Raw genomic sequence first — 25,892 nt, 5'->3', positions numbered from 1 at the left:
CTGTTTGTTGATCTTAGAAAGTGATGATAAATCTGTAGGAGAAGCAATGACTTTTCCATTATACAAATGATTGCAGTTCTCATTCCCTCCTACAGTTGGCTAATTTCTGCAACTGTGTTCCAAGCCAATACAGAGCTGTCTTTGCTTCAGATTTTGAAAGAAGAATTAATGAAATAGGAAGAGAAATGTAAATTAAAAAGGTGGAATGCTGTAGATAGGGGTACTCGTGGCCCATGTTTATATCCTTTGTATTAGACAATTCGTCATGTAAGACTTTGTCTCTTGGTTTCTCTCATGTTCCAAATTGCAGTAAATTAGCAGTCCAGAATTACGCCTGACTTCTAGCATTGTCAATTTGACAGAGCAAGAATTGAATAAAAACCCTGAAATTTTTGTTGGCTCCCCTTCAGAGAACTTTGTTGTTGAATACAGCGTTTATTTTCAGGCATCATTGTTCTCATTCTTTTACGAATCACTTAAGATATTTCACTAGTTTCCCATCGGGAGCTGCAGTATCAGCTGTCTTCAGTGCTGTGTTTACCATTTGCTGTTGGTGTATAATTGATAGGATTTCAGCTGTTCTGGTACAATGAAGTCTTTGATCCTATTGTTCTGTGAGAGTCAGTGCTAAAAAGACAGGACCTACCAAAGCAAAATGTGTTCTTAAAGGAAGACTGATAAACTTCACCTGAACCAGGAAGTGATTGAATTGATTTTTTTTAAAGGGACTCTGTAACTAAAATCAATCAAGGCAGCAGTTGTGAGTAGAATATCATATAGCACACACACACACGCGAACTCTTAAGAGAAACCTCCTCATGTGACCCTTGGAACTTTTGTTCAGCCTGGCAGCCAGGAGATGTTTTTTGTTCTAACAAATTTTTCTCCCCTATTGAATTATAATGCTTTCCCTTTTTTAAAACAGCAACAGAGCCAGTATAGAAAGAAGTTATTTGAAGCTTCGCATTGTTTGCGTTCCATGATGTTTGGTCAAGATCGTTACAGGCGTCGATACTGGATCCTGCCCCAGTGTGGTGGTATTTTTGTAGAAGGCATGGAAAGTGGTGAAGGTAAGAAACATAAAGGAAAGAAACGTCACAGCAAGAACCACTGCCTGCATCTGTAGGCTGTGGTTTTGTGCAGCGTGGTCTTCAGGCTTCACCTTCAACCAGAGGCTAAACAGGCAGCTGCTGTCAGTAGACCTCTTTATTCATATGGTTCTCTCTGAGAGTCTTTTTCTGATTATTAAATATCAGTTAATATCTTTCAGAATTAGTATTAACATTTTGGAAGTCTTCAGTTGTTACAGTTCTATATGTATGCTTTTTCATATTTATCTATGTGGGATATTTTTTGGCTCTTTCCGAACCATTTCACATTTCCCTATGGTAGCGAACGCTGCTTGTGAAAACTAGGATGACCATAAAACGCTAAAAAAAAATAAATAATCTTATAATGTTCAGTTATATTCTGCAAATGCACACACAGTTCTGTGCTTGAAGATTTGATTTCTGTCTCAAAAAATATGAAAATTGCTTTTACACAGTGAAGTACTGTGTTTTCTAATGAACAATATGATTTAGTCTCTGTATTTTACCAACTGATCTTTCTTCCAGTCTAGCAAATGCTGAAGTTACATTTGCTAAAATTAAAATGTAATTTTGTGGTTGTGATAGTTCTAACTGTGATTGAATTTTTCATACACTTTAAATTGGATAGATGCAGTAAATATATATTAATCTGACCTTTTCATGGATATTAGAATTTTTAAACGTAAGCCTTCATTTTAGTCACAGAAAAATCTGTTCTAATTCTGATACAGATGAAACAAAACCCCACTAACTGTCACTATTCCCCCCCCCCCCCCCCCCCCCAAATAACAAAATCTCTGATATACATCAGGATTGTATGATCTCAAGATAATTGCATCATTCTAGAGAGCTATTTAATTAAAATTACTGTAAAATTACAACACGGTATGAAATTGAAGCCCTGTTTTGACCCCAGAAATAAGCAATAGAACTTTACCTAAATCTAATGTTGATCTTCAAGTTATCTTTCTAAAGTGGGTAGCATAAAAATTCATTTTTATGTATCTCCTGTTCTGCATTATTTTATGCTGTATGTTAGGAATTGTTTTACACATGCGTAGCTGGATACAGAAGGTAAACTGTCATATGCTGTACTGCTTGCATTTCTTTTGTTCACTAGATTTATGATATTTTAACCAGGTAAATCCCCAAATACTTTAGAAATTGTACACGAAGAAAATCACTGAAATACAACTACCTGTCTTAAGATAGTAATCAAACCCAACAAAACTTAGTTTTAGCCAAAAATGGTAGAGCAAACCCATATTTTTTAATGTATTAATCAAAGTTTAATCACCCTGAATAGCAAAACGGACATGTTTTTAAGTTCTCAGCTAGTCCCTCATCCCCTCAGCTCTTGGTTTGCCCTGTTTCAGTAAATTCTACAGTTTATCTTCTTCTGATTCCTTTATCTAAACATTTGAAATGTGAGACAAACTGTTGAATGGTCTGTCCATTATAAAAATTACTTCTCCTTCCCTCTTCATGTAGCATTTTAGTTTTTACATTTTGCTGTATCTTTGTTGTTGTTAAATGTCTTTGCTGATACTCAAATTGTTCCTGTTTTGACATACAGCGTAACTGTGGACACATTTTTAAGTTTTAATGGCAAGGAGTATTATTTTTGTTAATGAATTATCTTTGTAGAAATTATCATTTTCCAGAACAAGCAAGTAAACTTTTGTGGATATTCTGGACTTAAGCAGGACCTCTGTTTATTTGCAACTGCAGTTCCATTAAAAAAAATACGTGGCTGCAGTGTTGGATTTTCTACCTCCTCTTTCTTTTCTGATGTTTTTTCATCCTGTTTCTAACTTTTTAAGACTTGTCTTAAGTTGACGCATCAGTATAAGTGTAGAAGAGAAATAGTTAAGGAGGACTAGGAGAGCAAAGAAGACAGAAAAATGCATTTCCTTTCTGATAAAATCAAAATTCCTTTCTGATAAAATGATCTTTTGTACCTCATATGTTTAAAGAAACTGACTTTTGCAATAAACTTCTACTGGTTGTACTTTAAATGCCTAGATGTTACGCGGTCTGAACACATCTGTCTGCTTAGCTGTGTGTCATTTCCCAGTCATCGCATTAGGTGGCTGTTGAAAGAGTTCTCAACTTTCAAGACTGTTGACATTGTTTCACAGTCAAATTGTTAATGATTTTTTATTGAAACAGATAAAATACTTAATGTTGTGTTTCAATATTTGAGAAATACTTGATTTCATGATAGGAATTTTGATCTTCCTTTTCGTAGTTGGCTGTGAGTTTAATGAACAGTCCTTTGCAAAAATAAGCTTTAAGGCTGTAAACACTGTACCCAGTTGATATAAACAGAGGCATTTTTTGATTAAGTATGGAGAGTCTTCTAAAAAGAAAGCTTGCAAAAATTTGTCCCTTTCAAAGACTTTGCGCTGGCAAGCTGCTTCAGACATACATGCATCTTAAGGGAGAATCCTCTAAGTATGTTAATTACATGGAGGTTATTTTTCTTCCACGTGTTTATTAGTTTTTAAGTCTGTGTATGCCTTGAAGCTTGTTTCCTTCTGCAAATTGTTCATAAAGTAAGAAGTAATTTCATGTAGAAAAGAAAAAAGACATTGCAATCTAGCATGCATTGAGCCAAAAAAAAAGTTATTTTTTTTATTTAACTGTGCTGATGAAAATAGTCTCTATTCGTTGGTCTGTTATTCCATCTATGTTTCTTGTACATTTTTAGGCCTAGAAGAAATTGCAAAAGAAAAAGAGAAGTTAAAAAATGTAGAAAGTATGCATATCAAAGAGGAAGAATTTGAGACTGAAGAAAAATTACACTGTTTAAATACAACTCACTGTGAACAAAAGGAAGATCTGAAAGAAAAGGACAACACTAATTTGTTTTTACAAAAACCTGGGTCATTTTCAAAACTAAGCAAACTGTTGGAGGTAGCAAAAATGCCACCTGAATCTGACACTATGTCCCCAAAACCTAATGGCAGCGCAGCAAATGGCTGCATGTTATCTTACCCAAGTAACTCAAAAAACTCTCTCTGCAGTCTTCAGCCTACTGTATCACCAAGCACCATTGAGAAGTCTGATCCTAATAATCTTTTCAGCCCTAATGCAAGTGGGACAGGAAAGTTTTACAGTTCTCCACTTACTCCAAATGATCAGTTGTTAAAGACTCTTACTGACAAGAGCAGACAGTGGTTCAGCCTTTTACCAAGAATACCCTGTGATGACATGTCAGTTACCCATGTAGATACACCAGCTGCTACAGCTTCACTCACTCCTCCGACACATCCACCATCAAAGTCACCTTCACCTGTTCCATCACCTCTTCTGGGCTCAACCTCTGCACAGAGCCCAATAGGATTAAGTCCTTTTGCACTGCCACCATTGCAGGTAAGTAAATGAATTTTTGAATAGTCTGAATTTGCTGTCCTTACGTGGGCAGAACTTCAGTTCAGGCAAATCCTTTCACAGAATTGCTGTAGTTATGTCTTAATTTCTCGATTACTTTTTTTTCTGTTCCTAAATATTAATAACTAATTCCATGTTACAGATGTTTTGTAATACTAAAAGTTTTTTGATAAAAAAAGATTGATAGATAGAATTAGGTAAGCCAATGTATGAGACTTCATACGTGCATTTCAGTAGTTTAATATGACTTTTAAGAGGTTGCCCCCGGGTATTCAATGAAAAGTAAATAAATAAAAACTAGCTTTCAGAAATGTGACACACCATACCCTTCCTTTAAAAGGTATTATTTTTTAAGCATTAACAGGGCCCTAAGAAGTGTTACATGTTAGTGTTACATTAGTTTTTCTTCAAACTAATCAAAGTACTGAGTAAAGACCTCCTTTCTGTTTTGATTGTTGTTTGACAAATAGCATCCTAATGATAATTCAGGTTTCTGGGTGATTACTAATGGTAGTTGTAATTGTGTTAATATATTCTGTGTAGCAGATGAAGGCTGGACTACCTATAATGGGACTTCAGTTTTGTGGATGGCCTACAGGAGTTCTTACTTCAACTGTTCCATTTCCATCTCCTTTACCTGCTCTTGGATCAGGGTTGGGATTGTCAGAAGTGAATAGTAACTCATTCGTGGCATCTAGTGTTCCTGCAAGTAAAAGTGAATCACCAGCGCTACAGACTGAAAAACCAGCTTCTGCCTCTGCTACAGCAGTTGAAGTAGCCAAGGCAGTAGATTACCCTAACCCAAAACCTATACCAGAAGGTAAGTACATAATACAGCAATAAGATGGAACTCCATGAAGGATAATTTCTACAGTGCTACTATGATGTTACAATTTATTATTTTTATAATTTGCCTAAAAATGCCTGCAAGTGTCTACATATGCTTGTTTTGATTTAGAAATGCAGTATGGCTGGTGGAGGATTACTGATCCAGAGGACCTAAAATCTTTGCTTAAAGTGCTGCATCTCAGGGGAATAAGAGAAAAGGCCTTACAAAAGCAAATACAGAAACACATGGATTATATCACTCTGGCCTGCATCAAAAACAAGGACGGTATGTAACTGGTATTTATGTTATGCATGGTGTCGGGGCATAAGACAACTGGCATAGAGCCCAACAAGACATGTTTAGATGCAGATAAGAGTAGCTGCTGGAGAAAAAAGGTAAAGGTCTCATTGTAGTTGCCTTTTAACCAGCCTTGCTGTGTAAAGTTACAGGGTTGGAGAATTTTTTTATACAAATCGCTGTAGTGGCCTAAGTGTTGGTAACCTTTTTAAGCTCCTTCTGTCTCTGCAACACTAGCTCAGGCTCTCCTTCCCCTTCCTGCCTTTAAATTGCAAGTGTGAAAACCTACAGAATTTGTTGTCCGTGTTAGGTATCTCAAAGAGGAGTACACTTTAACAACACTTCTTCAGTGTGGAGTGACAGGTAAATTAGCTTGAATTTACTCAGAGAAGTTACAATACTAATTGAAGTAATAACAATGTAATTCTTCAACACAGTTGCAATTATTGATATCAGTGAAAATGAAGATAACCAGGTAACTCGAGATGTTGTGGAAAACTGGTCAGTAGAAGAACAAGCCATGGAGATGGATCTTGCTATTCTTCAGCAGGTGGAAGATCTAGAGCGGAGAGTTGCATCAGCTAGTTTACAAGTTAAGGTAAAACCAATTTTTAGTAAAATGTCTCTTTAAAATAAGCGGTAAGAATTTAGATAGTAGCACTGCTTGTGCTGTTGGTAAGTGCCTTCTTATTCCATCTTTAATTGTCTGCAAATAAAACAAATGCACTGCAGCAGTATCATGCATATTTGTGTTTGAAATATTTCATTGCAGTTAAATCTTCAGCTGAAGATGCTCAGAATGGCAGTTCATGGGGAGTGTTCTTGTATAGTGTACAGTTCCCTGCATGTTTTGTTAACCTTCTATGTTTTATTGCATATGAATTGCTTAATTATAGTTAGTTTTGACACTGTTCTGCCTAGTTTGGGTGATTGTTGCTGTTAAGGCTTTCAGAAAAGCCTACAAGTGCTTGAGTATTGTAGAATCGTGGAGAAGTGATGGTTGTGAGTGTGAAAGAGTTAAAAATTCACTGGCTGTCATTACAATTTGGAATTTTTCCAAGGTGGGTGTAGGGATACCAAATTGTATATGTTCGGTTGTAGTACGGATGTAGTGTTTGGGATCTAGTTTGTTGTAGGGGTGGATGTTACTTCTGTGTGATTGATAACTGCCTCCTGAGCCTGTTGAAGAGATAGACCTATTCTGACGTTTCATCCAATAGAACAGGATGCTTCAAAAGGAGATAAGAATGCAGACTGTTGCAGAAAGTCCCTTCAGAAAGCCTGGTAATGCTTATATTTTTTGATTAATTATTTAGTTGTCTGAATGTTTTGGAAACTGTCTCTACAGATGGATTACAAGTAACCAAGATCTACTGGAAACAGCGCTTCAGTTACTTAGTTTGATTCCGTAACACAGTTCCTCTGTTTACACACTTAAGTTAACAGCAACCAATAAATGCACAAACCTTTCTATTAACATAGGGTTGGCTGTGTCCTGAACCTGCATCAGAGAGAGACGACTTGGTATATCGTGAACATAAGTCAATTACTAGATTGCACAAGAAGCACGATGGAGATTGTGCTGGAGGCGGAGAAGGCAATACCAGCTCTCTAGAGCGGAAGAGTGACAACCCTCTAGATATAGCTGTAACCAGGCTTGCTGACTTGGAGCGGAACATAGAGCGAAGGTATCTGAAGAGCCCCTTAAGTACCACCATTCAGATCAAACTGGATAATGTGGGCACAGTTACTGTCCCTGCTCCTGCACCATCCGTTAGTGGTGATGGTGACGGGTAGGTTATTGAGATTAACTTGAAAAATTATTGTGCTTCTTTGCTAATTGGAGCCTATTTTCTTATTGCCTGTTATCTATGTACTTTCTTGTATGTCTGTGATCCATATGGATCATGTTATTCTGCATGGTGCTTTGTAAAGATATTTTTTTGTTACGTTTGTTGATAATCTTGCAAAGTTATCTTACATTTAACTGGTTGTGACTAAGCTTTGAGGCACGTAGCTACAGTCTGTGCACTACATGAAATTTAGTTGCTTAAACTTTATACTTATTGGCTGTGTACGTTTTGTCATTGCTTGGCTTTCAATGTGATAATGATTGTTCCACATTTAAACATAAGAAACATGGATGTGACCTGCTTAATTTCTCTGTATTTCAATGCAGAACAGAAGAGGACATTGCTCCAGGGCTAAGGGTATGGAGAAGGGCATTGTCAGAAGCGCGTAGTGCTGCACAGGTAGCTCTGTGCATTCAGCAGTTACAGAAATCAATAGCATGGGAAAAATCTATTATGAAAGTTGTAAGTGTTTTTAATTTAAAAAAAATAATACTGTAACTAAATTATTTTTGCTATATCATATTCCACTTTTAGGCACTTTAAGATACCATGGTTAATAATGTGTTTTTTATTACTGCATGTAAAACTTAATACAGTTAAATAGTACATTGTGCACAGATACATATAGGCCTAGTGGAAAAGATTGTCCCTTGCTTGCCAAATTCAGCATACTGAATGTTCTGAGATAAAAAACCCATGTAGCTTGTTGCTTTATTTAAGATGGTAATTACTCTTTGTTGTTAACATTTAGGTAAAAAAAAAAAAAGAGTAATTTCTGGCTCTATCTGATGAAAGATACTCTATCTGGTGGAGTATTTCTGATCTCACATGTGACATAAGCTTTATGGAGGTTCAACAGCACATATCCCAATTAAGGACTTAATTTTTCAGAAAGTTAAGATGTTCCAAATATGTGGCTTTTTTGCATGCACACTTCTTACAACTGAACATACAAATTGGGCAAGTGTGTGAGCAAATAGGCTGAAATACCCGTTTCCTTGTACACTTACCAAGTAGATCTGTGTTAACTCCATGTACAAAGAAGGTATGCAAAATGCATCTGTTGAAATTTGCATAGACCTTTGAACCTCAGATTTCTGAAAGCAAAACTATTACTACAGCAGTAGTGATTATGGTGTGATTAAGTACGGCCACTGCTATGTAGTAGGTAGCAAAAGTGATTCTTCCATTAGTGATCTTTTCCCTAATTTTTTAATTTCTGCTAGTCCTATACAGATTCTAATTATATTTGGACAATTAAAGGATTATTTAAATAGACATTCTAGTGTAAGGCTGTACCTTTTGAGTTTCTATAGCTCTAAGTTTAAAGCTGTATCTTTAGAGAAAAAAGTTTATGAATTTTGTAGGAGCACTTGAAAAGGCATTTGAATTTTTCAAGGTGTAGTAATTTATTATCCAGAGAAAATGTATAGTGTCAATCTCAATTTGATTGAAATGTTCTGTGCATTTAATTACACAGTAAACGTAAGTATTTAGTGAAAACATGGGGAGACTTTTAAGTTGTTGAAAAAGAAGTTCAGATATAAGTGTGTATCCAAATGACACAGTGTACGTAAGAAAACTGACAATGCATTTTTTCAGTTAGTGTGAATTTTAGGAAGTGCTAGGATCATTTGTTTTGCCTCACTGAATTTGTTCATGGTGGCCTTTGGATAAGATCCTTACTGATTATTATTTGAAAATACCCTTATAAAACATAAATTATTTTTATGAAATAGCAACTTATATATGCAGTATAGGCATAAGTAAATACTCCTGAGCTAGTATGTGTAGGCCAAGTGACTTTGATGGGTATAAGATACCTTTACTTTTCATGAACGTTAATGAAATACAAAAAATATTGATAATTTTGTGTGCTGAAGGACACCTATCTTATAATGAATTGCTTTTCAAATGTCTTCCTAAATGTAGTCTTTAGATTAGTTCTTCGCATACTATATATGTATTCTTTTACAAATGAGATCATTTGCCACTCTGATTGTGGCAAAATGAAAGTAATTTTGAGAGTGAATGTATATGTTTGGAGGGGAGAGGTAATTTAGGTACTATTCCTGTGTTTCAAATTTTAAAAATTGAATTGTATTACAGTACTGCCAAATTTGTCGAAAGGGAGATAATGAGGAACTGCTGCTCCTTTGTGATGGTTGCGATAAAGGTTGCCATACCTACTGCCACAGACCCAAGATCACGACCATACCAGATGGTGACTGGTTTTGTCCTGCCTGCATAGCAAAGGTAATACTAACCATAAAGGTGAAGTGACATACAGTAACCTTTTTATATATGGTAAAGTTACAAGTCTACCAGTGCTTTTTTCAATGAAAACAGTGAACTGTATATTTTGTGTTGGGCTGCCATTAAATAACGAGATTAATAGCTTTATTTAACTTGGATTTTAGTGGCAGTAAAGGCTACAGTTTTATTTGTTTTAAACTGTATTTTTTTAAATTTAAGTAGGTACAGATTTTTTTTGCTGATTCAATACCATGTTTTTTTATTTCTCTTTTAGAATTTTTTCAGTATTTGTCTTTCAAGATTAATTTTGAAGTGTTGACAGACCAATGTCTTAGATTCTCTTTGAAAAGAAAAATCAGAGAAAATACTTTTCTGTCATTTTTGTACAACATACTTTAGTTTTAGGTTTTTGGTACGCAGTACATTAGAGAGTCAGTCTGTGTATGTTTCCTGTGAGGTTTGGTTTGGGTTTTTTTCCTCTCCCAAGAGCAATAGTCTAAATAGAACTTTAGAATAGCTCCATTGAAATGACTGAATTAGCAGTTAGTGTTGCTTAGAAGTTCACAATGTTCCCATCCCTAGTTAGTCCTAAAATTAAATGCATTTTTTGCAAAACTTATTTTTTCTACCATTACCTGTGAACAATGTAACTGAAGAAGTAGCTTTACAGTAAACACTCAATTTTGTATTTTTTTTGGTTATTCTCAATGTGATCCTTTTTTCTGTGTGTCTTCCACAAAGTGGTAAGGAAGACAAATTGTTTTTTAAATTGTTATGTCCAACAGAAGTAATAGAAACAGGTTACTGTTGAGAATTGATTGTGTAGTAGTTTATAAGGGGTTAACTCATGCTGTAACTTTTTCTGTCATCGTTGTTATATTACAACTTACCTTGTTATAAAGATAGAAAGTACCCTATCATGCTGTAACTTACCCAATCATTTCTCTTGATATTTCCCTCTTCCCCCCCTGCCCCAACTACTGGGTTTAATATAACAGAAAAATGTGGGGGTGGGGTTCTCATTTTGGTGGGTTTTGTTGGTTTGGTGGTTTTTTCCTGTCCCAAATTTGGCTGAAAGCTATAGATGTAAAGGTGACAGAAATTTAAGGTGAAATTCCAGCAGAACTTTAAAACACGTTGAATATTGATTCAGTATTCTGCAAAACATTGAAACTTTTGTTGAAGACTAGCTATAAATTATGTTATCATAATTTAACTCAACTTTTTTTTTTTTCTTGTCTAAACCAAGAAAAACACGAGTATCTGCCATTACACCTACTTAAAATGAATATTCACAGAATGTCTGAAAGTCAGGTCTTAGGTGATTATGGTTGATCTGTTCACATTGCCTTACATTGTGTTTTTAACCAAATGGCTGAAAATCAGCATTCCTTTTCAATTGCCATGTCAACTGATGTACTTGGACTGTTTTTCTGTTCTTGGACCACGAACATAGTGATGATACAGAGTTGTGTTCAGAGAGTGCAATTATTTACAGATATTTCCAGTGTTCTGTGTTAAGCAAAAGTAACTCTATACACAACATGCATTTTTTCATATTGGTGCATTCATCCATCTCATCTGATTTGTACAAACTTGACTACAGTTTTCACCATGCTAGTTACAATCAGTGCCGCATGCTTAAGAAAGTCATTTATGACATACGTGAAATAAAGAAATCGTGTAGTAATAGCAGGCAGCAAAATCTGCATATTCTTACCTCTGGAAAAGTATATTATAAAAATACAGGCTTAGACAACTTTAAAACCATAGTGTTTTGATAGGAGAATATAAAATATAAATGTTACAGTTCAAAAATTGTTCACACTATCTAAAGTAGTCTTAGTAGCACAGGTGCAACTTAGTACTTTTGATGCTGGCTCTCTTCCTGAAAATTGCTTTATCCTGTCATTCTTTGACTGTCAAGTCTTTTCAATGGCATCACATGCTTGACTTGACGTTCCACAAAGGTCCTATTCTGATGATCAGAATGAGGTCTTCAAATACTGTGCCACATTACAGTGCTGTTAATACCCATAACAACTTCTTTCATCTTAAGCGTACCCCTTAATTTCATCTTACTGTCTATAAATAATTGTGTATTATAAATAGTTGTATATTAAATATGTTCCTTTTTTCCCATTTAGCAGCATTCTTGTATTGTCATACTCCTTATACATCCTCCTGCAATTGTCTTGTAGCCAAGCTATCTATATCTTTCATATCTAGCTTTTAATCTTTAAATCAATTGATCCTGTCCGTGACTTTTTTAATAACCCTTTTCCAGTTTTCCTTACCTTGCAAAAAATATCGTTGCTTGAAAATGAATAATACTATTCCAGCTGTGATTATAACAGTCATTTTAGGAATAGACAGATCTTTGTATAAAAAGTATGCCAGCCTGGCTTGTTAGGAGCCACTGTTTTACCAATCTGCAGGTCAGGTGCTTTTATATTGTCACAAGTTGAGAACCTGAATCACTAGTAACAGGAATTTCTACAGCCTTACTTGCCTTTAGAGAGGAGCAAAAAATGAATAATCTCTGGTATTAAACATTTTGGTGCATCTGTTTATCTGATCTTCATTCCTGCCTATCAATAATAACAGAGGTTTCTGTAATTTCTTGGTTATTGCTTATTTCAGTTCTCTCTATTGTAGGCAAGTGGTCAAACTCTAAAAATAAAAAAACTTCAAATCAAAGGAAAAAAAAGCAATGAACAAAAGAGAAGCAGGAAATTAGCAGGAGATACAGAGGATGAAGATTCTGCAACTACAAGCGCCTCTTTAAAAAGAGGGAAAACAGAACCTAAAAAAAGAAAAATAGATGAAAATGTTTCTGTAATCCAATTAAAGCAAGAAAATTTCACTGCTATTAAGAAACCTAAAAGAGATGACTCCAAGGACCTGGCTATATGCAGGTAAAGTGACAAATTCTAAACTTTGGGTAAGTGTTGTTGAAACAAGTAATGCCTGATTCTTTGTATCTGTGTTCTGGGGAACAAGGACCCCATTTTTGTCACATATCCCATACAGGTTTTGATAATTTGAGTGTATATATAAAGGATTTAATGTGTGCATGCTGGAGTAACTGCTGTATTTGGTAATGAAACTCAAGAGGAATGTAACCAAATACTGGAATGTCGTCTGTGAAATCTGGTCCTCCATGCCCTTCCAAGAATGGGAAGAAAGGAACCTGACAGCAGTGGTACTGGCAGCTTTCTCAAATGTTGCAAAGATCATTAATCCACTCTGTCCAAAAGGTGTTGCATTACACAGGAGGAGACGGGAATGGGAATGCATCTTCGTTTGTAGTATTGCTGGTCAGTCAAAAGTGACACAGTTTGGCCTTGTCACAGTTTTGGAAAACCAGTATTAGCACCTGTTTTACTTGTTTGCAGATGGTTTACATTGAGGTTTTAATACTGAAGTTGCAGGGCTGCATTTTTCTTTCAGAATGTTGATCACTAGAATTTGATCTTACATAGGTTGCCTGGAGATAACTTAATGCAATTTTAAATACACGGGTAAGATGTCATCTTCATCAGCGTTGTTCTGAGCCTTGCACAGGGCACAGAATGAAGTGCTTTCCTTTTATAAAGTGAATGGGTTGGCAGTATGTGATGAATTGAGGAATGGTGAAAAACATCTGTGGATATATTAATAGCTTAAAAATACTGATTTAAAATCTTGTTTTATTCAGCATGATTCTCTCAGAATTGGAAACTCACGAAGATGCCTGGCCTTTCTTACTTCCTGTAAACTTGAAACTTGTTCCTGGTTATAAGAAAGTTATTAAAAAACCTATGGACTTTTCCACCATTAGAGACAAGCTAAACAGTGGACAGTAAGTAAACCTATTGTAAATTTTACTTTACATTTTTAAAATATTTAAACACTGAAATACAGTACATTTTTTAAAGCTAAACTATTTCAATCTGCCTGCTTGAGCACCCCTGTGATCACTTCTTTAACTGTATACTTTTGACTTTGCTATATCTAAGTGAAATAGCATGTTAGGTGGGAGAACCTGTGAAACTGGCTGAAAACCAGTAAAACTGCCAGGTCAAATGCACAAAATAGAACAACAGGAAAAACTTTTATTTCCTCATCTTTCCTCATTGAGACATCATAATGTTATTACATGTAAGCAAGAACCAACTCTGTGGGCTTTAAGCTAGTGGAGGTCCCTGTAAATGATGTTGCAGCTGTGGAGCGAATTTGTTCCTCTGTTGTGGGAAGCCAGGTGGCATTTCAGTAATGGTGGTTAATCATTTTATAGTCCTAGAATTAGACTCCACAACTTTTTTAAAAAGAAAAAGACACTACTTGCCTCTGTTCCCCTTCCCTCCTTGTTACAGCCCTGTGCTCTAATGTCTCGCCACCACCAAAGAAAATTTTGTCATCTCTAAAGACTGACCCTCCTCAGCATCTGCCAGTTGCACACAAAGTGAATTTCCTAGTATAACTAGAGCTTTTTAACCTCTTCAGGCTTTTTCTCCCTTGAATGTGCACTTTAAATGCTCCACACATGCTTGTTCGTATTGGTAGACTTGTAACTTTCAATGTCTTTCTTTTAAATAATAATTCCTGTGAATATTGGAACACTGGGCCATGTATATTCAGGATAGTGAAAACAATAACAAAGACAATGTTGCAGGATTGATCTGGGCAACATTTTTGTACCTGGTTATTCCTCTTTTTACGTAAATGTAGTGTACTCAACACTTACTTTGAAAGGACTTGACCCCAAGAATAGATGAATAAATGGAAAACAGCCATAGCATTTTACCTAGAAAGCTATTGAAAGGAAGGGGAAGGTTAATGAAAAAAATTTTTTTTTTTCCAGTATGGGCTTGAAATTCTAACTTCTGGAGTTTTTGAGGAAGATTAACAAATACAATGACAAAAGAGTATTTCCTTCCACTGATGTTCATTTTCTTGTTAATATTTAAATTAAAACTAAAAAATCATAATTAACATGTACAACATCCATTGAATATTCTGTGGCTGGTTGTAAATTCACTGATGTTAAGGTAGTTCTTTCTCATGTAGTTGAAGTGTTTTTCCCCTTTGATTCTCCATGTTCTAAAAGTCACTCACCTTTTTCTTCTTTCAGGTACCCTAACCTTGAAGCATTTTCGCTAGATGTCAGGCTTGTTTTTGACAACTGTGAAACCTTTAATGAAGATGATTCTGACATAGGCAGGGCTGGCCACAACATGAGGAAGTATTTTGAAAAAAAATGGACAGAGATTTTCAAAGTGAGCTGAAGTTACCAGAAGTCTTTCTTTCTCTTTCTCTTTTTTTTTCTTTTTTCCATTAAATGAGGACTGATAAGACCAGCAATGTGAACTGTATTTACATGAAAGTGCAAGGCACATGCATAACTAATGACTGTTTTTTTCATTTAAAATATCACAGAGTTGTGATACTAGTTCTAAAGGCTTCACTCCTACAGCAACCATGGCCCCTTGGTTATTGGGTTGTGTGTTTTAACAAACTAATTTAGGTAGAACAGGGAAGCACACCCAAAGAATTTCAAAGAAAGGGGTGTTATAGTGCAATAGCAATTTAAAATATATCAAAACGCACTGAATATTCAACCACCAGAGCTCTACTTGGGGAAATGGTTCTCTTTTCCCTTTCAATAAATATCTATTTTTCATTTTTTTACTTTGTAGTTTATTTTTTAGTGAATGTATTTAATTTTATGAATTATTTATGATTATACAGCATTCAGAATCTTCGTTTTCTGTGAAAAGGAAGAATTAGAAAATTGCTTTAAATCTTGAAAATACAACAAGGAATGTTTTAAAATATAAAACAAAGCCAAGTAAAACTGTTTACACTGTTGTGCTGTAAAAGCACTAAAAATTAAACTTTACTGTAGAGTTACAAGTACATTTATATATATGTTGCTGGATCACTTGTGTAGTTAAATTGTATTTCAAGACAGTGAAGAAAAATTGAGACATGTATATACTGTTCATTATTGTTTATATTAAGTCTTGTTTTAAATATGTATGATGTGTACATATTGTTTGCAGACATTATTGTTTATGCCTTAGGAGGATGGTAGCATTTTATTTTAGTCTTAAGGTAATTATAGCTATATGGCTTGTACAGTAATTATCCTCTACCAACACTGTGGAGTCTCCTTAATCTTGGTAGTGCCTGCCTTTAAAACAGGGTGTAGGGGATATTAGTTTTCCATTTTTTCTATTTTGTTATATAATTTCAAGCCACCACGGCCTCAAATTCAAGTATAATCATTTGTATCCATGTGGAATAAAATTGTGACAATTTCCTACGCACACAATATTTTTTCATAGAAACATTTCCCTCCATTTGCCTTGCCACAGAAATAACAAAGACATTTGTAACCACTGTGTTTTATCTACTGTGTGTTGTGGTGGCCTGTTGGGGCAGATAGATCAGAATTTTTTTTGTACTAATGTAACAGTACTTGAAGTTTTATTTAAAAGAAATGTTGTGGAAAGGTAGCATTCTTTTTGTTTTCCTTTTTTAGGAGTGTTATTTTTCACTAGTATGTGTGGCACGGATACAATAAAAGACTGTTTTGCAAACCAGATTTTCTTGGCGATTTTATACTTCAGATCCTGTGTATACAGGATTTTTTTAATATCTTGGGAGCCTTGCATTTAACGTTCAGTTCTTACTATGACGCATCTAATTCTCCTGGCCTTTTAATGGTAATTCAAACAGAAGCCATTGCCAAGCAGTCAGAGTGCAGTGAGTGTAAATAACGTTAGCTGAGGCCTTCAGGTATAACCATTGGGCTGCCTAGTGTTTGACCTGGTTTTGCCAGTCCTGTTTACTGTTGCTACAGTGTAAATGCACATGATAATTTAAATAGATGCCACATGTAATGTTTCTGAAAACCACTGTCCGTTTAAGGTTTTGTTCTTTTTCTGGTCTGTGGACGGGCAGGAATCATAATCCTTGCTCTGACTGAAGCACACAGAATTACAAATGAATATTGTGGAACTCCAGTGCTGATCGCTTCCTCACCAAGTAATGTTTTGGGTTGGGGTTTTTTTGGGGGGAAGTGCTGTTTTTTGCTTTTAAACTAGCCCTTCCATGTTTGAGTCTTTAAGCCTTGTTTTATATACTTCCTTGCCATTGTACTTCTTGTCTCTGCTGAGAAAGAACAGTCAATGCCTGATTTTTAATAAAACTTTTGTTTCCGTTGTCCTCCCCAGAACATCTGGTTCAATAATATTTTTCTTTTCTGATGTGCTGTTAGAATAATTTGTGTTACCTAGAATAAAATACTCACATTTGGGTGTCAGGCACTCTTGCATTCTAACATGAGCTCCACCACTGACTGCTTCACACCTTCCATTTTCATCTCCTTTCTGAAGACATCAATAAAAGGTTTGCTGACATGTTCCAGAGATGTGAAGATAAATCAGTGTTTTGAACATATGATGGTATGCTTCTAAGAGTGTTACAACTATGCTTAGATTATTTGGAAAACTATTTATTTGATGCCAAAAAATTGATTTCTTTCTCACATTCTGTACAGGTTAATGCTTTATCTGCCATACTAAATGTAATACTAGTTTTCTGGAAAGTCAGAACAACGTTACTAGCTACACTGCATACATGGTTACGTTTTTTCAGCTTGTATCCTAATCTATCTGAACAGCTGGGAAAGTTCAGGTGGTAACAGCTGCTATAGCTGTGACAGTCAGACAGGCATCACCTTTCTTAAATGGACATGACCAATGTATTGCTTTGCGCACTTAGCAGCCAGTGTCTTCATTACTGTTTCAGTAAAATTGAATTTACAGGAATTAACTGTATTTTAATGGCAAGGTTGAATCGTACACATGCCATCATATATCTCCATAGAAAAAAGCTGAGATTTAACGACTAGAAAAATATGCTTAACATTTTTTACTAACTTTCTCTCCTGTTGATGTTTCTGTCTGTCAGTTTTCTTAAAGGAAAAGTTTTTCCATCGTGCGCTCTTCCTTTTTAAATGAAGTATGTTGGTCTTGGTTTAGAGAATTTATTGACAAGCTGTCAAACTCTTTTATTTTAAAATACTGTTAATGGTGCTCCATGAAGAGTGTTCTGGTTGTGAGCATGGGTTCTATTTTATCTCTTGGCATCTCTTTGAAAAAAACTGAATGATACAGAAGTAGCTGAAAATCTGGAGTTGCAGTTGTCTTGGACAAAGTATGTATCTTTAAAAAGGGGTCTAAAGCTTTTTCTTTATTCTTTTTTTTCTTTTTTAAATATTATTTCTGTTGCTTCCTACTGACAATTGGAAGGGTAGGGGGTGCTCTGTTAACTGTGAATGGGCACAGGCATCTGAGGAACAGTAATTTTATGTAAAATGGTGAATGGGTAGCCTAGAGGACCTGGTTTGTTCAACCTGTATCATTCCTTGATGTCGGATTTTACCAAAACTGTGCCTGCAAACTGAGGGCTAAAGACCGACATCAGGAAAGCCACAATTATGCTATTTAAACTACCTTGAGCCTAGAATTTCAAAGTTAACCAGAAGTTTTTATAGCCGGTACATTACATTCAGAAAAATGAATTTGTTATATTTTATTGCACAAACTTCCATTGCTTGTATTATCCAAACTAATCATCGTTACTAGAACTGATTGTAGCTAAAATTCTGGGCATGCTACTGATTGTCAATGTCTTACTTAGCAAGTAATTTCAGGTTTCCTGTCTGTAAAATAATATGGAACAGTCTTTTAAGTGTATTGGTATGGTAGTCACAATCAGCTGTCTACACTCCTCTTCAGTAAGGAAGCCTGTAGCAGTTTATGGCCAGGAAGTGTTTTATTTAGTAGCATATATTTACAATGTGTGAAAATTCAGGATTGCTGAATCAATGCAGCACGTGAAATAAGACTGAATACTAGCCATCATCTATCATTCAAATAATTAATGGACAGTCACCAGACAGTGAATAAAACAGCGTGCCGTCAGGTGACACATACCACAAAACAGAATGCGGCATCTTACAGGTTCCGAAGTGGCCCAGTGCATGGAGGGGAATGTTTCCTGGGGAAAGTGATACCAAGACAGTGACTTCATTTTCCTCAGTAACGTAGGTGCTGCGATAAACCGTGTATTTTGCATGTATCTGCATGTGAAAAGGGCAGTGATGCGGTTGGGGGGAGCTTTATTTGAAACCCCTTTAATTAAGCTGTTGGTCGCAGCTGCCCTCAGGCATTGGCAGGCGCGGCGCCCCGCGGCAGGCGGGGACACTCGCGCCGCCCCTGCCACCGGCTGCGCGCGCAGCCTCGGCACGCCCCGCCGCCGCTGGAGCTGGCCCTGGAGTGACAGGCACTGGCGCCAGCCAATCAGCTCTCGGGTCCAGCAACGTCCGCAGCTCATCTGCCCCGCGCCGCCCCTCAGTCCTCAGGTGGGGGCCCGTGTCGCACAGCGGCAGGGCGTGCTCGAGCAGACACAGCGGCTGCGGGTCACGGGTGGCTCTAGGCCACCGAATCTGTGAAGTGGAAAGGGTCTGGGCAAGGGCTGCGGTCGCAGCGGGGCAAAAGGACCTCGCACGGCCGCGGCGAGGGGAGGGGAGGGGAGCGGCCGAGTCCACCCCCCCGCGGCCAGGGCGCGGTGAGCCGGAGCGGGCCGTACCACGCAGACAAGGGGGGGGCGGACTGGGGAGAGGCTTGCGCGTGCGCAGCGGCGCTGGCCTGTGTGGCGGCTCTGCGCGGCGGGAGTGCTCCGGTTGGGCCCGCGTCCAGGCGCGTGCGCAGCACTCCCGTGCCCTCGAGGGGCGGCGGACCCTGGGCGGGTGTGGTGTCCCTCCGAGCCGCTGCGCGCGGCTGGGCCCCGGCGCAGGGACCCCGCCGGAGCTGGGGGAGGCGCCCGCCGGCCTGTGCCGCTGCCCCGGCCGCGCGTGCCTGCGGGTGGCTGGAGGCGGGTGGCAGTCACGCCTGGAGCTGCTGCAGCGTTTTCTGCCAGCAGCTGGCGGAGGCCTGTGGGCTCGGAGCGAGCGAGCCGCTGGAGGAGGGAACGCTGCAGCGCTACGCGTGTCTGGCGACAAGTGATCCAGGTTCTCCTTGCTCCCTCAGCTACTTTAAACTGTAGATACCTGAGACTTCTCGTTCCTAGGTTTACTTTTCTGTTCCTGAAATTCTCATCACAACGAGAGTAAGGTGCCTTTTTCAGCCTCGTCATTCCAGATACCGAGCTCAGGTTGACATCTTACTTTCTGATAGCTGAAGGAAGTATGTTCGTTTTCCTTCTACAGATAAGAGATGTTATTGCCAGTACTTAATCTGTTTAATGGGTTTAAAGGGAACAGTAGTAAAAGTAGGAGAATCCTGAAGCTAAAAGAGCAGTCAGAGGTCTGATCTTTAACTAAATTGGCATGCATACGCTGCCTGAAGGGAACAGTTATTTTATCTTTCTATATACACCTTATATATACATGTATAGACATGTATATGTGCATACATTTATACATATTAATGTGACCACATGTATATGGACATGTGTGTGTATATATATATATAGAACCACACCTGTTTGTAGTTGCCTCAGTTCTGAAATTATTGTTCAGAATGAAGCACTTAATATCCTGCTGTTTTAGACAAGTTAACTCAGTATAAATAGCATTACTGCTTTTGTTCAGCATAAGCAACTTTTAAGAGTTACAGGCACTTCCTTTTGGCTCTGTGCTTCTTTGTTCTCAGGAAGTGTGACCGCGATCTGCAGCATGAGGAGGAACTGTTTGGAACGTACCTTTTTGGGGTGTTTCTGGGCATCAGTGGTGTAAATTGCTTGTCTGATGCTGAGATCTAAACTGGTCCCAGCAGTCTTAAGTACTGGGAAAATGTGCATGGAGTTCACCTTTTCTTTTGTTGTTTTGCATATCAGCAGATGCATTTCTGGAGATGTCCACCACCTTCTCATCACCTCTTAATATTCATATTTTAACAAATTTGTTACTGAATATGTGATGTTTGCTTTACATGAACATTGGGTCAAATCTCTGATTGGTAGCACAAGCCTGTTGTTGGTGTTTTTATGATGTTTTGCTATCACTAGCATTGCTGCCTAGCAGAAGGGAGCTCCTGGACAAACTCAAATACGAAAAGGAAGCCTACACAGGGTAGAAGCAAGAACAGGTAATCTGGGAGGAATACAGAGAAATTGTCCAAGCAGTTAAGGATCAGGTTAGCAAAGCTAAAGCTCTAATAGAATTTAATCTGGCAGGAACATCAAGGGCAACTGGAAAAGCTTCTGTTGGTGTGTTGGTAATAAGAGGAAGACTAGAGAAAATGTGGGCCTTCTCTGGAAGGAAACGGGAGACTTGATTACCTGGGACATGGGGAAGGCTGAGGTACTCAATGACTTTTTTGCCTCCATCTTCACTGGCAAGTGCTCCAGCCACACCGCCCAAGTCAGAAGGCGATGGCAGGGACTGCAAGAATGAAGAGCTGCCTGCTGTAGCAGATCAGGTTTGAGACCATCTAAGGAACCTGAAGTTGCACAAGTCCATGGGACCTGATGACATGCATCTGCAGGTCCTGAGGGAAGCGGAGGACGAAGTGGCCAAGCTACTATTCATCATATCTGAGAAGTCATGGCAGTCTGTTGGAAGTTCCCACTGACTGGAAAAGGGGGAAAAAAAAAAGACCTGGGGAACTACAGGCTGATCAGTCTTACCTCTGTGCCCAGCAAGATCATGGAGCAGATCCTCCTGGAAACTGTGCAAAGGCACATGGAAAATAAGGAGGTGTGACTGGTGACAGCCAACATGGCTTCACTAAGGGCAGATCACACCTGAAAAATTTGATGGCCTTCTATGACAGGGTTACAGCTTTTGTAGATGAGGGATGAGAAACTGACATCATCTGCCTGGACTTGTGCAAAGCATTTGACACTGTCCTGCATGACATCCTTGTCTCTAAACTGAAGAGGTGTGGATTTGATGGATGGACCACTCAGTGAATGAGGAATTAGCTGGATGGTCACACACAAAGAGTTGTGGACAATGGCTTGATGTCCAGGTGGAGACCAGTGACAAGTGGTGTTCCTCAGGGGTCAGTGTTGGGACCGGTGCTGTTTAACACCATTGGCAACATGGATGCTGGGATCAAGTGGACCCTCAGCAGGTTTGCTGACACTACTAAACTGTGTGGTGTGGTTGACACACTAGAGGGGAGAGATGCCAGCTTGAGGCTTGAGAAGTGGACCAGCTCGTGAAGTTCAAAAAGATCATGTGCAAGGCCCTGCACCTGGGTCAGGGCAATCCCCAGTACCAGTACAGAATGGGGAACGAATGGACTAAGTAAGATCAGCCCTGCAAAGGAGGACACGGGAATACTGAGTAGATGAAAAAGTAGCTATGAGCCAGCAGCATGTGCCTGCACCCCAGAAATGCAGCCATATTCTGGGCTGCATCAAAATAATTTTTTCTTTTCAGGTGCTGCTGCATCAGGGCCAGCAGGTTGAGGGAGGAGATTCTGCCCCTCTGCTCAGCTCCCCCGGAGCCCTACATCCAGCTCTGGGGTCCCCGGTACAAGGAAGACACGGACCTGTCGGAGCGGGTCCAGAGGAGGCCATGGAGATGCTCAGAAGGCTGGAGCCCCTCTGCTGTAGAGACAGGCTGAGAGAGCTGGGCTTGTTCAGCCTGGGGAGGAGAAGGCTGTGGGGGAGACCTGACTGGGGCCTTTCTACTTATAAAGGAGGATCATAAGAAAGATGGAGAAACCTTTTACCGGGGCCTGCAGTGACAGGGCAAGGGGCAGTGGATATAAACGGGAAGAAGATAGGTTTAGACTGGGTGTGAGGAAGAAATTCTGACTATGAGTGTGGTGAGACACTGGAGCAGAGAAGCTGTGGATGCCCCATCTCTGGAAGTGTCAGATGGGACTTGAAGCAGCCTGGTATAGTGGAAGATGTCCCAGCCCATGGCAGGGTAGTTGGACTAGATGATCTCTAAAGGTCCCTTGAACCCACACCATTCTCTGTTTCTGTATTCCTGGTGCAACCCTAATTAATGCTTTGATCATCTTTTATAGTGCCTATTTATTCCATTGTGTCTAGTGTAGATGCAAATAATAAATTTGAGTAGTGGCAAACTTCTTAGCATAAGTTATATACTAGAATAACTTGTTTCACCACTGCTTTTAAGACCAAGTGACTGCTATGTAATCTTGCATGTTGTACTGTGGAATTGCTAGTCGACATTGAAAGTTTAAATAGGTTAATGCTACCAAGTCATAAACCCCTCATCTCATTGCTTGGATTAATCTCTAATTGAAAATAAAACAATGCTTACATGAAAGTGTCTTGTTAATGTAGCATGTTTCATTTATGAAATAGGAGAGATGATAACTCTTAACTGTTAAACTTTTTTTCAGATACTTTTGTTGAAACTAGGTAAAATGGTGACACTAATTCGCACTTTAGCAGATCATAGTGATGATGTCAACTACTGTGCCTTCTCATCATCATGCTTGGCTACTTGTTCCTTGGACAAAACAGTTCGTGTTTATTCTTTAAACAACTTTATGGAGCTTCCATACTCGCCTTTAAAAGGTCATACATACGCTGTCCACTGCTGCTGCTTTTCTCCATCAGGACACATTCTAGTTTCATGTTCAACAGATGGCACTACCATGGTGTGGGACACTCGTGATGGGCAGATGCTGGCAGTGCTAGAGCAGCCCAGCAGCAGTCCTGTGAGAGTCTGCCGGTTTTCTCCCAAGTCCACACACCTAGTGTCAGGGGCAGCGGATGGGAGTGTTGTTCTTTGGAACATGCGGTCGTTGAAACTGTACAGGTGAGTGCCAGATATTTTTTGACAGCCTTGTTTGCAATGACAAGAGTATAAATTAAGTACCGTGTTGTACTGTGTACAAGACTTAACACCACTGATAATACTAAGAAACGGGAATAGGATTTAGAAGACCAAAAGACTTACCAATAGAAGAGCGAGAAGTGCTGAGTCTCTTTCCGTCCCCCTCCCCTCTCCCTCCCCACTCCCTCTCCCTCTCTCCCCCCTGCCCCCCCTTCTCTCTCTCGTTAATGCAGACTCAAGAAGCTTTAATTTTTATGAAGTTATCTTTCATCTGAATCCTGTTGTTTTTTAAGCTCATGGAAGTGGGTTTTTTTGGTTTAACATGAAATGAGGATGCATTGCGTACTGCATGCATCCAGTTTGTAAACAGTGGATCAGCAAACTATGATATGTAATATAGAGTGAGTTAGTGGAGCCAGAATGTGCTGAGTGCCTTAAAATGCCTTATATGCAGTGAGTTTTAGTTAAGTATTTATAATTACAAGGCTATGTGGAGTCCATGAATGTCTTGGAAGCTTCCAGCAATCAAAGAAACTTGGAAACCATTGACATATCCTGAAACCATACAGTTCAAGATGTAACAGTGACAGAAAGGAGTATTGGAGCTGATTGAGTTGAGAATCAGCATTTCACATAGGTTTCCAATAAGCACTTGAAACAAAGCAAATGAGTATTTTTATTGATGTTCACAGTTAAAAGCATGAACCTTTGGGTGATCTTCAAAGTTCTCCTCTACATCTCTACATTTCAGTAAAGTTTTCAGGCTGATCGTTGTAGTCTGTACTTAGGCAAGACATTAATTAGGCTTTAGAGGAGCAATTACACAACATCCCTAAAGTTAGGAAGGAAGAATTTGTGAGAGTTGGTGAGATGTTTCAGCAACCATTTCTAAAAGCCAAAATTGTCTGGTTTTGGTAATCCCCTGTCAAGCATGTTACTGCTTTTGTGGTCTTTCTACCTTTGCCTTCCACAGCAGTGATTTAGATGAGGACTGTAAGTTTTTTCAAAATGATTGATTATAGTTATCTGAAGTCATGTAAATCTGGAAACCTGTCCATAAACAGAATTTTGATAGATTTTTTTCCACCTTGTTGTTTGTAGTGCATACAGAAACACTGAAAGGGTTGATGTGTTTCAGGAGAATAAAGAGGTACTGATTACATGCTGTTTCTTGGTTTTAAGAAAAATTAGGAATTTCAGTCATTAGTATTCTGAAGTCTAAGGGTTTATGTATTTTGAAGTATTACTCATTAAGACTTTCTTTTTTATTTATCTGGAATGCTTGGTACTGCCAGCAAAAAAACCAGAAATACTGAAAAGTAATTTCTTACAAATACATGCTGTTAATATATGCAGTGATGCATGTTTTAGACCTATGTCCTTTAATTTCCTCCTAGTTGAATGATGAATGTATAATGACTGTATAGAAACTGTGTTGTTTTAAGCAGAAAATTTTCTGCTTTGGTGTTCCCATTGTGAAGAAACAACAAAGAACTTGAACATTCTGGTCCTGTCCCCTTCACCTTTAAAAGTTCATTTCAAAGTGTTAACAAGCCAACAGTAGTCTGCTTAACGTTTATTGTATGTATTTTGGGATGTGTGTGTATATTTGTTTTCAGCTGATTTTTTTATTATTATTGTCATTTGTAATTGCTGATAAAAAAGTATACTGGTCCTGTTTTCTTAAACCTGAGATCAATATTACATAGAAATTGTCAAGGTACTTAAAAATAATGTCAGAGGATTTTTAGTTAACCATCTACTGGCAGTCTGTGGTCCTCTGCTGCTTTTGCAACAAGTTGATTGTATTGATACTGAGAACACCTTTTACCACACTTGAGTAAATCAACTGATGGTAACAAAGGTGTCCAGCTTTTCCTTATCAGCTCCACTGTTATAATTGTCTGTTCAAATTGTGAAGATGGCTATTCAGATTTTGTCTATGATGGATGTGAAGAACATGAAAGCAGATTAATTTCTGTGTATTTTTTAAAGCGTTCTCTCAGTAGTTAAATACTGATACCTGGCCTGAAAGTCTTAAACAGTACTATACATGTTCACGCATTTATTTTACTGTACGTTTTCAGAGCAGAATCTGCAGCTTTTTGTGTGAAAGAAGGAAAGTTTTAAAAATGCACTAATGAAAAAGAATTGCACATACAAAACTGGGAAGCACCGCAGTGTGATAGTATTCTTAGTGATAGAATTAAGGGAATCAATGCTTTTTTGAAGGTCTTGGGTCTGATTAGAGAGACTTTCTGCAAAGTTTATTGACTTGTCTTCTTTGGCATTAAGTTTGACGCCTCTGGCAGTAAATAATATTTCTATCAGCAAAATAGAATGAG

The 25,892-nt window shown here is 38.2% G+C and overlaps 2 protein-coding genes across 29 annotated transcripts in view; both read left to right on the top strand.

The window, feature by feature from the left end:
- Positions 1-16,947, top strand: part of BAZ2B (bromodomain adjacent to zinc finger domain 2B) — a 156,774-nt gene extending 139,827 nt beyond the window's left edge. For 12 of the 19 annotated variants that reach the window (XM_055811648.1, XM_055811650.1, XM_055811641.1 and 9 more), the window contains 11 exons: positions 926-1,070; positions 3,805-4,469; positions 5,031-5,307; positions 5,446-5,601; positions 6,051-6,211; positions 7,096-7,406; positions 7,793-7,928; positions 9,576-9,722; positions 12,381-12,640; positions 13,423-13,566; positions 14,839-16,947. In XM_055811648.1, the coding sequence (XP_055667623.1) occupies positions 926-1,070; positions 3,805-4,469; positions 5,031-5,307; positions 5,446-5,601; positions 6,051-6,211; positions 7,096-7,406; positions 7,793-7,928; positions 9,576-9,722; positions 12,381-12,640; positions 13,423-13,566; positions 14,839-14,992 (2,556 nt within the window). In that variant the 3' untranslated portion in view covers positions 14,993-16,947. The remainder of the gene's footprint in view (positions 1-925; positions 1,071-3,804; positions 4,470-5,030; positions 5,308-5,445; positions 5,602-6,050; positions 6,212-7,095; positions 7,407-7,792; positions 7,929-9,575; positions 9,723-12,380; positions 12,641-13,422; positions 13,567-14,838) is intronic. The other 7 variants (XM_055811658.1, XM_055811657.1, XM_055811656.1 and 4 more) reach the window with 3 other exon arrangements.
- Positions 16,948-19,123: 2,176 nt separating this feature from the next.
- Positions 19,124-25,892, top strand: part of WDSUB1 (WD repeat, sterile alpha motif and U-box domain containing 1) — a 32,067-nt gene continuing 25,298 nt past the window's right edge. For 3 of the 10 annotated variants that reach the window (XR_001226710.3, XR_008748540.1, XM_027785227.2), the window contains exon 1: positions 19,650-23,529. Coding sequence is in view for 7 of the 10 variants with exons in the window: in XM_027785227.2 (XP_027641028.2) it covers positions 23,132-23,529 (398 nt within the window). In the remaining 3 variants the exon portion in view is untranslated. Of the gene's footprint in view, positions 19,347-19,443; positions 23,530-25,892 lie in introns of those variants that run through there. The other 7 variants (XM_055812878.1, XM_027785229.2, XM_027785225.2 and 4 more) reach the window with 7 other exon arrangements.

This window comes from Falco peregrinus, chromosome 8 (genome assembly GCF_023634155.1).
Source record: "Falco peregrinus isolate bFalPer1 chromosome 8, bFalPer1.pri, whole genome shotgun sequence".
Lineage (NCBI taxonomy): Eukaryota > Metazoa > Chordata > Aves > Falconiformes > Falconidae > Falco > Falco peregrinus.
The sequence above is the reverse complement of the archived record's forward strand: the minus strand, read 5'-3'. Positions and strand labels throughout refer to the sequence as shown.